The 17,128-nt window shown below is 43.7% G+C and overlaps 1 protein-coding gene across 8 annotated transcripts in view; it reads right to left on the bottom strand.

The window, feature by feature from the left end:
- Nucleotides 1-17,128, bottom strand: part of specc1la (sperm antigen with calponin homology and coiled-coil domains 1-like a) — a 389,888-nt gene that overhangs the window by 182,260 nt on the left and 190,500 nt on the right. For all 8 annotated transcript variants that reach the window (XM_038794043.1, XM_038794051.1, XM_038794093.1 and 5 more), the window contains one exon: nt 8,027-8,117. In XM_038794043.1, the coding sequence (XP_038649971.1) occupies nt 8,027-8,117 (91 nt within the window). The remainder of the gene's footprint in view (nt 1-8,026; nt 8,118-17,128) is intronic.

The following is a 17,128-nucleotide window of genomic DNA, read 5'->3' on the forward strand; positions in this document are numbered from 1 at the left end:
TGTAGTATTAATCAGCTCAGTCCATAAGAGGGTCGTTTAGGAGTCTGGTAACAGCGGGGAAGAAGCGGTTTTGAATCTGGTTGTGCATGTTCCCAGACTTTTGTATCTCCTGCCTGATGGAAGAAGTTGGAAGAGTGAGTAAGCTGGGTGGGAGGGGACTTTGGTTATGCTTCCCACTGTCCCCAGGCAGCGGGAAGTGTAGATAGACTCAATGGATGGGAGGCAGATTTGTGTGATGGACTGGGCTGTGTTCACAACTCTCTGAAGTTTCTAGCGTCTTGGGCAGAGCAGTTGCCATACAAGGCTGTGATGCAGCCAGATAGGATGCTTTCTATGGTGCATCTGTAAAAGTTGGTAAGAGTCAGTGTGGGCATGCCGAATTTCCTTAGTTTCCTGAGGAAGTATAGGTGCTGTTATGCTTTCTTGGTGGTAGCATCGGCGTGGGTGGACCAGGCCGGATTTTTGGTGATGTGCACTCCTAGGAATTTGAAGCTGTTAACCATCTCCACCGCGGCTCTGTTGATGCAGAGAAGGGTGTGTACAGTACTTTGCTTCCTGAAATCAATGACCAGTTCTTTAATTTTGCTGGCATTGAGGGATAGATTGTTATTGTTGCACCTCTCCACTAGGTTCTCTATTTCCCTTCTGTATTCTGACTCGTCGTTATTCGAGATTTGACCCACTATGGCCATGTCATCAGCAAACTTGTAGATGGAGCTGGAACCAAATTTTGCCACGCAGTCATGTGTGTACAGGGAGTACAGTAGGGGGCTAAGTACACAGCCTTTTGGGGCCCTGGTATTGAAGACTATTGTGGAGGTGGTGTTGTTGTTTATTCTTACTGATTGTGGTCTCTGAGTCAGAAAGTCGAGGATCCAGTTGCAGAATGAGGAGCCAAGTTCTAGGTTTTGGAGTTTTGCTATGAGCTTGGCTGGGATTATGGTGTTGAAGGCGGAGCTGTAGCCAATAAATAGGAGTCTGATATAGGAGTCATGTAGGATCTACATGAACAGTCGCTTCCTGGGGAGTATTGAGGAACGAAAGGGACCTTGGTGTACAAGTCCATGGATCGCTGAAGGTGGCAGTGCAAGTCAATCGAGTGGTGAATTAGGCATACGGAATGCTTGCCTTCATTAGCCAGAGCATTGAATATAGGAGTAGGGACGTCTTGGTACAACTTAACAAAACATTGGTTAGGCCACACAGATCGTATGTTGTGTGCAGTTCTGGTCGTCACATCATCATAAGGACATGATTGCAATGGAGGGGGTGCAAAGGACATTCACCAAAATGTTGCCTAAGATGGAAATGTTTCAGCTGTATGGGCAGACTGGGTAGGCTGGGTTTGTTTTCCTTGTAGAAGAGGCTGAGGGGTCATCTGCCAGAGGTATATAAAATTATGAGAGGTATAGATAGGGTAGATCATAAGAATCTTTTCAGAGGTGTCTAAGACCAGAGGGCATAGGTTTCAGGTAAGGAGTAAGTGGTTTAGAGGGGACCTGAAGAAACATTTTTTCACTCAGAGGTGGCGGAAATATGGAACCCGCTGCCTGAGGACCTTGTGGAGGAGAGTACTCTCACAACATTTACGAATCATCTGGACAAGCAATTAAAATCTCCAAGGCATAGTAGGCTATGGACCAAGTGTTGATAAATAGGATTAGTATAGATTGGTATTTGATAGTTGGCATAGACATGGTGAGCTGAAGGGCTGGTTTCTGTGCTGTATGACCTTATAACTCTATGACTTTCCTCGGAGAGACTCCTCGAGGCAGTCGAGGACTGGCGGGAGGTCGTTTTCTGAGGACCGGGAGCTGGAGGTCTGTGGACCCCAAAAGAGGACCGACCTGCAGTGCAGGATGATGATGAATAATCTCATCTGCTGTAGTCAATCTTCTCCTTACTCCAAACTTAAGACTGCCTAATGGCTTTCTGAGTGTAAGGATTAAAGACAACAGGGGTCTCGCACACTTCCAGCAGAAGCACTGTTTGACTGACAGATACTTTATCACGCTCTCATGTTACATCCTGCACAAATGGCACCCTTATCCCTTGCTGGGCAGGACTCAGCACACACAGCAGGCATGCATGCTTCTGGTCTGCTCTTTCATTTATGAACTTGTGCCACTACATTTGCTCCCTTACTCACAGGCCCTAGCCTGTACATTTGAGGACTTACTTTCCCATTGTTTCTATCTTGGTCATTCAGAGTCTGGCTCTCATTGCATTGGCTGCTCATAGGTACTAGTGAGCTTATCAGCAGCCAACAAAGGTAGAAATGCTGGAAAATCTCAGCAGGTCTGGCAGCATCTGTAGGGAGAGAAAAGAGCTAGTGTTTTTGAGTCCAGATGACCCTTTGTCAAAGGGTCTTTTCTTTCTTAGCTCTTTTTTATCCCTACAGATGCTGCCAGACCTGCTGAAATTTTCCAGCATTTTCTCTTGGGTGTCTACAATAGTTAAATAAGTTAGAAAATGTTTAAATTCCACTAATTTTCTCGAGGTAACTATTGGCTTAACCCTAATGAAAGCATCCAAAGTTAGCGACTTAAAATCGCTTTTTCTGATGGATTCCCAGTGCAGTGCAATTGCCCAGAGGAAGTTAGCGCTTCTGTGCAATTGTCAAGTAAACCCTCACCGGCAAAGTTTCGAGGGGGAATTCCCCAACACATCTTGAGGTACCTCCCAAATCGAATGCAAGGAAGCTCGGACATTGTGCCCCAATATTAATCATTATCTTCCCCATTATATGCACCGCTGGTATAATATTTGAGATTATTACACTCAACCGTAAAGTTGCTTTAAGTTTGTCATGACTTCATATAATACCATGTACTGGAATTAAAAGCTCTGTCACACTGGACCCTGAAGTTCATTCACAAGTATGCAGCTGTCTTACTAAATTACAATGCATCTGTCACAGCTTGCCATCAGATGGATACGTGAAGGTTCAAATTTCCTTCAACCAAATGTTGTGCAGTCAGAAACAACCAGAAATAGCAATGTTTAATTGTGCCCACTGAAGTCTTGGTCGGCCAACGTGTAATATTTCTGCAGAATACAAATACACAGTGTTCTTGTAATTGATATGCAAGGCAGTTCTAAACTGAAAGATTTGTTTCTGTATAACCTCCAGCTGTGAGCTTTATCCTGCATGGATTGAACAAACTTGATGTGAAGTGGCAGACTAGATAATCAATATGCGCCTTTTGTCTTGTTTGAAAGTGAATAACTTGTCACAAAGACCAAACAGCCAATTACATTTTAAAAAAAATCTGAGCCCAGTCCCACAGTCATTTGCAAGGGTAGGGGAGGTAATGTCTACTTAAATGGCCCACACATGACAACCCTTCCTTGTTAGTTTCTATACAACACAGCTTTTTGCTTATATTCACTTCTGCCTCGCCTCTCCTCTCACCGCATTCAACACCCTCCTAGGAATTTACTTTTGCATTTCTTGTACCTCTCTGCTCCTGAGATTTTCACCACTGTAAAGTCCACTAAGAGTTATGGAAAAGAAAGGCTATTTGGCCAACTTGCTTTACATATCCAGACAGTTCCAAATGTCTCCCCATTTCAGCAGCAAGTTGTCTCTTAAGTGATTCTGGAGTTTCCTATTATTTTTCCTGGTAGCCAATTTCGCATGTTTCATCGCTTCTTAGGCTAGGGGAATGAGGCAAGTGGGAGAGGCAGCTGTACAGATTATCGCAATGCACTTGTTGCTGCAGGTGAGGATAGAGAAGATAGGGGAGATGGGTCATTTTTTCATTTCATTTAAATCGATGATTTGCAGCATTTTATCTTGAAAAATATCCAGGATAATCTGTTTTGGCAGACAACAGCAGGCTAAAACCTCATATGGTCCAGATCTGGTTGTGAATGGCTAAATTAGTCCCACATATATTTATTTTTCCATGGGTGTGATGAATGTAGGAATTTCAAATATATTGTATTATAGGTAGTTGGTGCAGTAAAGTCTAAAAGCCTGGGTTAGTGGTGAATGCTGGTTTGAAAGGCAGCAGGCATTTTGGAGACAGAGGTACAATTAAACCATCGGAAAAGATGAGTTAATGCAAATTTGTTTATATAAAACGAGAATTCCCTGGGGAGTAGATAGTAAGAGACATGGGGCTGGATTCTCCGCACCCCAACACCGAATTTGTGGTCGGCATGAGGTGGAGAATACATTTTCTCGCACGGAATCTGGACCGGCGCGAGTTCCCTGATTCTGCGGGTCTTGAAAAGCGGCGTACTTGGAGAGTACTCCCTGCCGCCTAGGACCTACCTGGGGCCATTGCTGGCGGCCCGCTCAGCCATTCACCACCCCCGACTGGCCGAAGGCCCGACGGCATGGATCTAATGTGGTCCAGCTGGTTGGGAAACTAGTGTTGCGGCTGCGGACTCAGTCCGTGGTCATCCTGGTCGGGGGCGGGCAAATCGGAGGGCAGGGGAGCCTTATACGGGGCCGGGAAATGTTTGTGCGTGTGAACGATCGGGGGGTCTATTTTCAGGGTCCAGCTCCGTGGTCAGAATCTGCCATGGAGCATGGCATGGCCGCTGGCATGCACATGCGCGGCCTCCGACCCGGAAGTGTGGGGGCCCGTATCTGCAGCAAAAGCTGCTAAATTTACACCTGGTCCCTGCTACCCCCCTGCAGGGCTAGGAATATGTGGTCCTTTCACACCAGTTTTTCTGCCGTGAAACTCCACAGTTTTGACGCCAGCGTGGGGACATAGTCCCAATAACAGAGAATCCAGCCATTGTGTTTAGCTTAGGAAGATGATGTAGTTAATGGGAGGAGCCAGGGGCTGAATGAGTCAAGTGTTGAGTTTTCAGTTTTGAAATTCAGTTTAAGATTAAGATGTGGGGTAGCATGGTGGCACAGTGGATAGCACTGCAGGCTCATGGTGCCGAGGTCCCAGAATCGATCCCGGCTCTGGGTCACTGTCCGTGTGGAGTTTGCACATTCTCCCCGTGTCTGCGTGGGTTTCACCCCCACAACCCAAAAGAAGTGCAGGGTAGGTGAATTGGCCATGCTAAATTGCCCCTTAATTGGAAAAATTAATTGCGTGCTCTAAATTTATATTAAAAAAAGATTAAGATGTGGACAGATATGCAGTTTCTCTGAAAACAGTAACTTTTGATCTGTGAGCAGGAACAGTTTCTCTCAAAACTGAGTGTTAAAGATTTGACTGTGAACAGGATAAGGGGCAGTTTCTCAAAAGTTGGGAGGTTAAACAGTAGTTTGAGAAGGCAAGAATCTGCAAGTTGGTTCCTGAAGAAATCTCTTTCTCGAAGCTAGCCAAGAAATCTCTCGTAAGCAAGTATTCCTGGGTCTCCCAACTGTATTTTAAAATGGATTTTGACCCGAGATGGATTTTGTTTGAGTGGAAATAGCAGTTTATTGCTTCATTGTGTTAAGCATCGGTCATTGTAAGCTATTGTCTTTATGATATTAAAGTTAGTAATAATGTGCAAGTAATAAACTTTATTTTAATATACGATATCCCTATTTGTATGTGGTTTCACTCCTGGAGTAAAGTATCCTTTCCTCACAGTCTTAAAAATTAAATAAAACATTTGGGTGTCTGTCCGGTGTCCTGGTAACTGTTGGGGTCTGGTCCGGGATCGTAATAATGGGATTTGAGTGTAGGCCAGGATGTATTGCCCCATCCCCAATTGCCCATCGCGTGGGGGGTGGTGAGACACTTTTTTGAACCGCTGTAGTCCATGTGTAGGTCACTCACAGTGCTGTTGTAGGAAGTGGTCCAGGATTTTGACCCAGCGACAGTGAAGGAGCGTGATATTCAGTGCAGCCAGGGATGCTGGAACCATTCTATACATATCTCTAAATAATTGCAGAATTTTAGATATATTGGAGGATAAACATTTGGCAATTTAAGGGTTAAAAGCCTGGGTTAGTGTGTGTCTGACTGCAGTAGACATGTTTTTAAAAGAAGCTCGTTTTGCAAGACCGGATTAGGAGCCAGAGGTGAAATTGACCATAAAAAGCCTGGGCTAATGCACTGTTGTTTGACTAGGGCGAGTCCGTCCCTGGGGAGTTTTCAGCCTGGGGAGATGATGTCATTGCTAAGAAGAGCTAAGGTATTCAGACATTCTCAGAAAGCCTTGGAGTGGAGTTCTGATCTGATCATAGAATTTACAGTGCAGAAGGAGGCCATTCGGCCCATCAAGTCTGCACCGGCTCCTGGAAAGAGCACCCTACCCAAGGTTAACACCTCCACCCTATCCCCATAACCCAGTAACCCCACCCAACACTAGGGGCAAGTTTGGACACTAAGGGCAATTTATCATGTCCAATCCACCTAACTTGCACATCTTTGGACTGTGGGAGGAAACCGGAGCACCCGGAGGAAACCCACGCAAACATGGGGAGGATGTGCAGATTCCGCACAGACAAGCCGGAATCGAACCTGGGACCCTGGAGCTGTGAAGCGATTGTGCTATCCACAATGCTACCGTGCTACCTTACCCTTTAGACCACAAGTAAGGTTTTTTGCTCTCACAGTAGGATAGTTAAAAGATTGGTAGTATTTAAAGCAGTGCAGACGCCGGAGGACAAGGGGGAAGCTTAAACAAACCAGCTGAAACAGCTTTTTGAAGGCATCCAGCCAGAGTCTGTAAGGGTTCTAACAGGAGCAAAATCTGTTCTGGAAAGTTGGTATTATTCTGTGTCATTGGATACAAGGTGGATTGAGACCTGTATGCTTTTCCTTTCTTTTTATTTAATTGGGAATAGAGATAGTATGGGGTAATTGTAAGCTATTTTCTGGTGTGATATTAAAGAGTTTAATATTGTATCAATAATAAAGTTTTGTTTTAAAATACCAAATCCCGATATCTTAGTGCAAACACTTCTGGAGCAAAGTGTTCTTTCTGCAGTCTTACAAAAATAAACTAAAATATTGGGGTTTTGGTCCAGTATCCTAGCCACTGTTGGGGTCGGGTATGGGATCATAATATCTCTACTAGAGATGCTCATGTAAGAATTGCTGGCAATGACAACGTTTTTAAAAAATAAATCATCAATTTCCAGTCAAGGGGAAACCTGGAGACAGCAGTACATAAAACAGATAATTCCTCATTTCCACACAGCAACATCTTGTCGATGAACAAATTAATTTTCTATCAATGGACATAAAAGTGGTGCAATGTCTTATTAATACATTTATCTCTGTACTGATTAAGTTGGATCATCTGGAATCTAACTACAGAAAATGCCTCACTCCTACTCACCTCCACTAACACATTCTGATGCGTCACCATCAGACAGGAACAGGACACATTGCACTATCAATAAAGGACAGCATTACATGGCAGACAAATGAGTGGGTTCAATTGGAAGACAAATGTGAACTTGAACCATCAACAGATCATGTTACTGGAGTAGTAACCGAGAGTACATGTCAGCTTCAGAATTTGAATTCAGTACAAATGAAATACACGGACAAAAAAAGCTTTCATTAAAAAAAGTGACCTCAAAGTTTCGGACAGAAGTCAATACCCAAATGGAGGGGGTGGGCCAACAATTAACTCAATTGCATCAAGCTTCGGGAAAGAGGGCTCAAAATTCTGAGCTGTTACAGATTCTGTGGGTCATCGTTTGGGAAGTATCAAAGGCTTTTCCTGGGGACACACAGAAGACCGAGTGCAATCAGCGCACCCTGGAGAAAACAACTTATGTTGCAGCTCAAATCAAATTCTCAGTGATATACATTGAAATTTCTCTGATTGAACTTGTATCTGAGATAGGCTCAACCCCTCAGCAGCTCTTTCTCAACCCCTCTCAGCAGCTCTTTCTCAACCCCTCTCAGAAGCTCTTTCTCAACCTCTCTCAGCAGCTCTTTCTCAATTATCTAAGTACTAGTAGACAGGTCATCTTCACCTTCTTCCAAAGGCTAGCAACACCAAACACTTGAAATAGAATCAGCAGCTAAAGGTCAATTGGAAAACGTATCCTTCAAAATTGGGCATTATTTTCAGGGAACTGGAGCTGATAAAGACTCACCTGGAACAGAAATCTCAGTGTAGCTCGGTCTTTTGTCTGTCAGTGCCGACAGAGTCTTTGGTGCTGATATTGGGCCACTGATGGAATGTCTCTGTGAAAACACAACACACAAATTCAAACTTTGTCACTTGGTTTCTGATATTATCAGTCGACTAAAAACATGGATGACTTGCTCTAAATGTTTTCGGCACACAGTCTACTCTTCTACTTCAGTCATCTTTACACCACAAATTGAATCAACAACATAAGTAGCAAAGTAAAATACCAATGATGCTGGAAACTTGGAATAAAAACAAATTGCTGAAATAATAATAATCTTTAATAGTGTCACGAGTAGGCTTATATTAACACTGCAATGAAGTTACTGTGAAAATCCTCCAGTCGCCAAGTTCCAGCGCCTGTTCAGGTACACAGAGGGAGAATTCAGATTGTCCAATTCAGAGACAATGCAGAAAGGAAAATAAGCGCAGCAATCCAGAGAGGACACCCTACATTCTACTTAGAAATTAACACAGGACTTACTATTACTATTAAGTTATTTTGCTGGTAGGGACAGCTGGTTTTCAAACAGTCGTGCCAGATTGGCTTCAGCAGTTACAGGATGTGGAATTTTACGCTCGTTGAAGAGACCGGAGAGGTCTTTCGGGACTTGTGGGAGGAAACCAGAGTACCCGGAGGAAACCCACGCAGACATGGGGAGGAAGTGCAGATTCCGCACAAACCGTGGCCCAAGCCAGGAATCGAACCCGGGTCCCTGGCAATGTGAAGCAATAGTGCTAACCAATGTGCTACCGTGCCATCCTACTCAGGTTAGGCGGCATCTGTGGAGGGAAAGAGTTAAACCTGCAGGTGGATGACCTTCCATCAGAACTCAGAAGAAAACGACATACAAATGTCAGCCCTGTAGGTCTGCAGACACTGGCAAGCAGGCAAGCTGAGCAGCCTGAGAGAGCATGGTGCCCTTGAGCATGGGAGAATTTAGTGTCCCAGGTACTTATTCCTCCATCAGCAAAACTCAAAACCTTTATGCCATTGAGGAGCTAGTAGCACAATAGCTGCAGCATCTTATCCAAGAGAGTTGTGCAAATTGGAGAGGGACAGCATTGCCTTATCTCTCTCTCTCTCTCTCGCAGAAGAGGGCACACAATGCCAGCGAAAAAGTGCAAAGGAAGTCTGCCCCATCTTGCCATCCTAACAGCAATGGGGAGCAGCAATTGACATTGCGAGGGTGGGCATCGGATGAGGAGGTGGGCAATGGAGCGATGGGAATACCTGTAAGAGCGTGTGAAAAGATTTTAGAATTCTGCACATGAAGGGGGTGGAGTTCACTCCTCTCCATGCAGCAGCATGTTAAAACTTTTCTGCATTGGGAAACCTGACCTCTGCAGAGGCATCTGCTGTCAGAGGTGTATTCTTATGGTCGTCTCCTTCCGTCTCCCACAGTCCCAGTTGTGAATGGGGAACATGTCAGTGTCGTTGTAGCATCCTCAGGCCATACTGAGGTCACCGACCATTGTCCGCCACACATCCACCAGCTCTAGTCATAACGGTGTGTCCTCACACACAATTAGAAAGAGTGGCTTTGGGTGATGAACAAAGCATCGGTGAAGAGGAAGAGGTGAGTGAGACAGATAGCTGTGGGATGTTCCCTCGGAGGATGGAGGACAGACACAGCCCCATCTTAGGAGTCAGACAAAAGATGGATCTACTTTGACCGGTAAGGTGAGATGTGTACCCGCATGTCAGTTTCCTGAAGTAGCATCAGGTCATGTGTGCGACCCTGGCCCAGGGATCACATGACGACCTCCACTGAAGGGAGTGGTGAACTTATTGGGAGAGCACTTGGGAGTAGATGCAGAAACAGCACACTGATACAAAAAGAATGGATACAACACTCTGTAGCAATAACTGGTCAGTGGCACTGATGGAACAAAGAATGATGAAATAGATGCCAGTTATGCCCCAGCTGGTGATGTAATGCAGAAATCAGAGCGACAAAGGGCTGAGAAATTACTGAAGAGGCCGAGGGTACCACCCCTCACGGGGCGCCAACATCGACCTGCTCATCCCCTCTGACCATGGAATATTACGATCCCAGACCAAACCACAACAGCTGCTGGGATATCAGACAGAAACCCCAATATTCAATTTAATTTGTAAGACTGTGAAAAAAGGATACTTCGCTCCAGGAGGGATTCCACACACAAATAGGGATAGGGTATATTAAAACAAATGTCATTACTAACACAGGATTAAACTCACTTTAACACCAGACAAGAAAATAGCTTACAACTAGCAGTTAAAGAATGCTCAACAATAAAACAAAACACTTTATCTCCAAACTGCTATATTTTATCTCCATTCAAGCAAAACCCATCTCGGGTCAAAATCCACATTTAAATACAGTTAGCAGTATACTTGCTGAAGAGCTGTCTTGGATAAACTGCTTTGAGAAAGAGAGATCCTTCAGGAACCAGCTTTCAGATTCTTGCCTATATCAAACTGCTGTTTAACTTCCCAGCATTTGGCAATAAAGCTCCTGTTCTGTTCAGAGGCAAATCTTTAACTCACTGTTTTCAGAAGCTGCAAGTCTGTTCATAGACATTTCAAAACTAAACGGAATACCTGACTGCTTCAGCCCCTGGCTCCTCCCATTAACCACATCTCCTTTTCACTAACTGGGTTATGACCATCTGACATAGGCTAAATCTCTAATCAGCGAACCTTCTCTCTATAAACAAAAATCCATTAGCCCTACTCCGACAAGCTGAAATGAATTATCTTACTTTTACGATATTTTAATTGCACCTCGCCTTTCAAACCAGGATTTTTAAAAACATTACTCCAGAAGTGAAATACACACCCTAACCCAGGCTTTTAACCATTACTGCACCAGCTACATATGATACAATATATATCTCAAATTCCTACTTCATCACAGGACCGATCTACACAGCAGGGACAGTGATGGAGGCTGCCCCTGCATTGACCCTGGACCCGACACCTTTGCAAGTGCCCCCACATTGGCATTTCCAATATGAAGAATCTCAGCCGCAAGCAGACTGAGTTAAGCAGGAAGCCTTCACCTCAACTGCAACGTCACAAGGGAAGTACCTGGTGGAACTTGCCGAGAACAAAGGTCACCACATCAGTCAGAGCACCGACCGAGTCCTTGGGTGAGTTTTATTTCTGAGTTATGCTCAAAAAGGTAGAAAGTTCCATTCTTTAATAGTAAAACTGGAAATGGAGGATGAAGTGGTGAAGTTTGCCACAGCGACCAAAGATAATGGTTTCAGTCATTTCAATATTTAGTTGGGAGGAAATTTCAGTTCCGGCAGTACTGTATGTCGGCCAAGCAATTTCACAAATAGATATAACGGAGGGGTGAAAAGAGGTGTTGTCAAGATAGAGGAGTGTTGTTAACAATGTGCCCTCAAGTTTTTGTTTTCTGCAGTCCCCAACTGATTTATTTAAGCACACAGGCCCATAAATTGTGAACCACGCATGCATGGTGACTTAAAGGTTCTGACTTGTGCTTGGCAGCACAGGAACTTTAGGTTGCTGCATGACCTCACACCTTAAGAGAGAGTATTGGTAATCAATGTACATGTTGAACTCAGCACCAAGCAAAGATTAATATGGCACCTTCTTCATTTGTAAAAGCTACCGGGGAAAATCATTCTTAGATACATTTACACTATATTAATGACCTGGCAAAATTAATATAATTTTCTTTGCTAGTTTAAAGCTTTCTCAATGGACATAATTAATCCAAAACCTGACATGCTTATACTGCAGAGATTTGCATACATGTCATATAAATCAACCTGTTAACCTATGTCAGTTTCATTATCTTTCACACTGGTTTGAAAATAGAATACAGTACCATACAGTACAGGAAACCATTCATCCCATTGCACCTATACTGATTTTTTTGAAACTATCCAATTAATTTCTTAATTTTGCTCTTTCCCGACAATATTTTTATTTACATTTTCAAGTATGCATCCAATTTCCTTCTGAAAATTACAAGTGGGACAGCACGATGGCACAGTAGTTAGCACTGCTGTCTCAGTGCCAGGGACCCAGGTTCAATTCCAGCCTTGGGTGACTGTGTGGAGTTTGTACATTCTCTCTGTGTCGACGTGGGTTTCCTCCTACAGTCCAAAAATGAGCAGGTTAGGTGGACTGGTCATGGCCAACTGCCCCGTAGCGTCCAGGTTTGTGTAGGTTAGGTTAAGGGGTTATCGGGATAGGGTTTAGAAGTGGGCTTGGGTGGAGTGTACTTTCAGAGGGTCAGTACAGACTTGATGGGTCAAATGGCATCCTTCTACACGGTAGGGATTCTTCTAAAACTGTTTTCGCTGCTTTTTCTATCCTAGGTTGTGTATTTTATTCTGAATTTCAAATCGTAATTAAGTAAAAAAAAGAATTCTCATCCCCCTCCTGGTTCTTTTAGCAATCACCTGAATCTGTATTGCTGAGTTATTCACGAGCCAGCCAGTGGAAACAGTTTCCCCTCATTTATAACACTGCATTTGCAGTCCATGTCTTTATTCATAAAGCCCAGCATTCCCCACTTTAACACAGTTTGCATTACCTCTGATAACCCAGCGTTGTCACTGCTGGCTCTTTAACATAACCACCTCCTAATACATTTTGAGTTACAATTCTATTTCAACATTTTTCCATTCTTTTTGCACATGGACGGGAAAGTCGATGCATGCAGTCCTCCACATTAGGCAAGTGTCCCAACTGTGCACTGTCAGAGTATCGAGAGAAATTGAATGGGAGGAGTTATGTCATGGGCAAGTGGATTCACCAGCATTCTAATTTTTAAAATAGTCAAAATTATTTTTTGACCTTTTGCTACAAAAAATAAGTCAATCATTTTGATCTGACCTTATAAAATCTTGATTCCGATTGGGCTTATTTGGCCTTTTCGGTGCTATCTCATATTCTGTAATGTGCTTAATTAGGCTTTGAAGAGTTACAAAGGCAGTAAAATAATTTGCTTTTTAGAGACTCCACGACACTTAGTAAAGAAATAAAAAACACAAAGTGCTGGAGAAATTCAACAGGGCTGGAAACATCGGTGGATAAAAAAACAGAGCTAACGTTTTGAGTCCAATGTGACTCTTCTTCACCGTTCTGAAGAGAGTCATATTGGACTCAACATGTTAGCTCAGGTAGTCTTTCCACAGATGTTGCCAGACCTGCTAGGTTTTTCAAGCACATTGTTTTTTTATTTCAGATCTTCAGCATCCGCAGTATTTTGCTTTTATTACAGTTCAGTAAAGTACTACATCACAACTGGCTCGTTGGGTTTCCAGGCTCCTTGATATGCAAAACCCGACAGAAATCCAGGACAGAGCATGAGCATTAAATCTGAGTGCGCCCAGGACACACTTTCCATTTCCTTGCATCTCACGAGTGTGACTTGGTCACTTGATTCAAATAACAGGCATGTGACAGGCAGTATAAGATGTGAAAGAAAGTTTTTCAACTTTAAGATTAAAAGTAAATGAGTGACACGTGTCCCATTCCAGAAGGTCAGTTGATGAAAGAGGATACTGGAGCCAATCTTTACTCAGTCTTAATATACAAAGCTAAACATTACAAGCATATATAACTCCTAACTCGACCATCCCACAGTTTCAGCAAGTGTCTCTTTATATTTACTTAAGTGAAACCCCGATTAATGCCCTCCACCTGCATATAACTAAACACAACTAATACACAGTTAACAATGAGTAATTTTGATTTGGGAAAGGTGTGTAATGTGCTCCAATGGCGGCTACTGCTTGCATTCTTCTCATTATTCCAGATTCATGGTCCTAATCCCAAAACTGACATTAGATTGTCCAATTTGCTGGCAACACCAAAATGGAAGAGCAGTAAGGATGGAAGATATGGCAAAATATTTAGTGAAGGGTTTAATCTGGCTATGCAGCTGAGCAGAAAACTTAAATTCAACAATGTTAAATATATATTTTTTAATAAACATTTTATTGAAGTATTTTTTGGTATTATAACACCAACACAATAAACAATGTACATGAAACTATAAACATAGTGCAGAAGCCATCTCCCTCCCTTACAGGTCCCACCTTTATTAACCCCCTCTTTCTCCTCCTGGATTCCCAGGTCTTCCGACACCCCGAAAATCGCCACCTCTGGACTCAGTGCCACCCTTGTTTTTAACACCGTGGACATGACATCTGCAAACCCCTGCCAAAATCCCCTAAGCTTCGGATATGTCCAGAACATGTGGACATGGTTCACTGGTCCTCCCGCATATTTTGCACACCTGTCTTCCACCCCAAAGAATCTGCTGATCCGAGCCACTGTCATGTGAGCCCAATGAACGACCTTGAATTGTATCAGGCTGAGCCTGGCACATGTTGCGGACGCGTTGACTCTACTCAACGCGTCCGCCCATGGGCCATCCTCTATCTCTCCTCCCAGCTCCTCCTCCCACTTGCGCTTCAGCTCCTCGGTCTGCATCTCCTCTGACCCCATAAGTTCCTTGTAAATGTCAGAGACGCTCCCCTCTCCCACCCACCCTCTGGAAACTACCCTGTCCTGAATCCCCCTTGGTGGTAGGAGCGGGAAGGTTGACACCTGTTTACGTAGGAAGTCCCGCACCTGCAAATACCTGAATTTGTTTCCCCTCGCCAACCCAAACTTCTCCTCCAGGGCCCTCATACTCTGAAAGCTCCCCTCTATAAACATATCCCCCATCCTCTCAATCCCTGCTCCCTGCCATATCCGAAACCCCCCCATCCAAACTTCCCGGGGCAAACCGGTGATTATTACAGATTGGGGACCAGACCGATGCTCCCTCTGCTCCCGCATGTGTCCTCCATTGTCCCCAGACTCTCAGGGCCGCCACCACCACGGGGCTGGTGGAGTACAGTGCCAGCGGGAATGGCAGAGGCACAGTTACCAACGCCCCCAGACTGGTGCCCTTGCATGAAGCCGCCTCCATACGCTCCCATGCTGACCCCTCCCCCACCACCTACTTCCTGATCATGGCTATATTCGCCGCCCAGTAATAGTTACTAAAATTTGGCAGCGTCAGCCCGCCCTCTCCCCGACTCCTTACTCACGGAGTCTTGCCCGCCCAAACAAAGCCAGTGATCACTTTGTTGACCCGTTTAAAAAAGGACCACGGAATAAAGATGGGGAGACATTGAAACACGAACAGGAATCTCGGGTGGACCGTCATCTTAACCGTCTGCACCCTCCCAGCCAGTGACAACGGAAGCGTGTCCAACCTCCGAAAATTGTCCCTCATTTGGTCAACAATGTTAAATATTAAGAAGTAATCAATCACTTACACATAAGTACAGAAGAGACCACACTGAATTAACAGATGCTTGGAAATTAACTTGGGAGCGATGGCTGACTGATTGCCGTCATGTTGGACAACATGGAGAAGCAGTTAAATTGATAAGAAGAAAATTGAATAGACTGGCAGGTGGGACAAACCAAGCCTCGAAAGGATCTGCTAAGGATTTGCCAATCAACCACACTGTGTAGGTTCAGTCCATCACATAAACATACCAACATACTTCTGAGGGAGTGAGAAAGCCAATAACACAGATCAGATCCCAGTATAAGATAATGAGCCAATAGGCAATCTTAAGAGTAGAATTTTAGACATTGTTCTGTCAAAGGGCCTCTTGCAGATATTGATGCATTTTCCAGACACTGCTTCCTACCCCTCCAACCAAACCTAACTTCTAAAGTGCAGAATCAAAACAAACAGGACACTGGAATAATTCTCAGAAGGCAGACAGGGCATTGTGCATTATTTCCTCAGAACAGTATTGGTGTGTCAGCAGCCTCACACTTAGAGATGAACAAACGACCAATCGAGTTAAGTATTTTCCTATTTCACCAGTGTGTCATTCCCATTTCCTACACCATTAACCCTTAACGCTTCTCTGATTAAATCAGTTCATTAAGTTAGCAATACTGAGAAATTAGATCCATCAGTATCGAAGTAGAGACTGGCCAAGATTGTCACAGAACTGTACAGAACCTTTCACGACATCCATCTATTCTTGTCTCAGTGCAATGACTATCTTCACTTGGGTATAGTTTTAATATCCAGAATGAAACTATCAAATCTCTTACTGCACCAACCAAATTTCATTTCAAATCAACCATTTTTAAGTGTGTACGATTAGAGAATCTGTACAGCCTCGGGTTTTCAAGATGGGTGAGCTAGGTGAGAAAAGAAAACATTCAGGAGTGGTTATAAAAATAAATGCGCCACTGAATTGGAACACATTGAATCAATGAAACACTGGAGACGTACAGCGCTGAGCTCAATTATCTCACCTCCACAGCTCATTTTCTGATCCTAGTAATATAAAAATCTGCATGAAACACTAAAATTATATTGAAGTAAGTCAAAAATGAGAAATAGAACCATTAGCAAAACAGTTCATCCTTTAGGCAATGCATTCACCGTGTAATGGAATTGGTGTCAAATCAGTTCTACTAACAAGGAACTGCTTCGCACAATATTCATGTTTAGTGCCTTAATAATTATATATAATAAACATGCAAACGATAGCATTTTAGCCCTTCCAAGTGTTGGTTGTAACTCATTTTAATACCAGCAAGTGCTTGTTTTACTTTATCAGAATCTCAGATTGAACAATAATGAAGAATGGATAAAGAACTGGCTGGGCAACAGGAGACAAGAGAGTAGTGGTGGAAGGGAGTGTCTCAAAATGGAGACAGTGACTAGTGGTGTACCACAGGGATCCGTGCTCGGACCATTGTTGTTTGTGATATATATAAATGATCTGGACAAAGGTATAAGTGGTCTGATGAGCAAGTTTGCAGATGATACTAAGATTGGTGGTGTTGCAGATAGTGAGGACAACTGTCAGAGAATACAGCAAAATAAAGATAGATTGGAGAGTTGGGCAGAGAAATGGCAGATGGAGTTCAATTCAGGCATATGCGAGGTGATGCCTTTTGGAAGATCTAACTCAAGAGCAGACTATATGGTCAATGGAAGAGTCCTGGGGTAAATTGATGCACAGAGAGATCTGGGAGTTCAGGTCCATTGTACCCTGA

This window comes from Scyliorhinus canicula, chromosome 1, assembly GCF_902713615.1.
Source record: "Scyliorhinus canicula chromosome 1, sScyCan1.1, whole genome shotgun sequence".
In the NCBI taxonomy this organism is placed as follows: domain Eukaryota; kingdom Metazoa; phylum Chordata; class Chondrichthyes; order Carcharhiniformes; family Scyliorhinidae; genus Scyliorhinus; species Scyliorhinus canicula.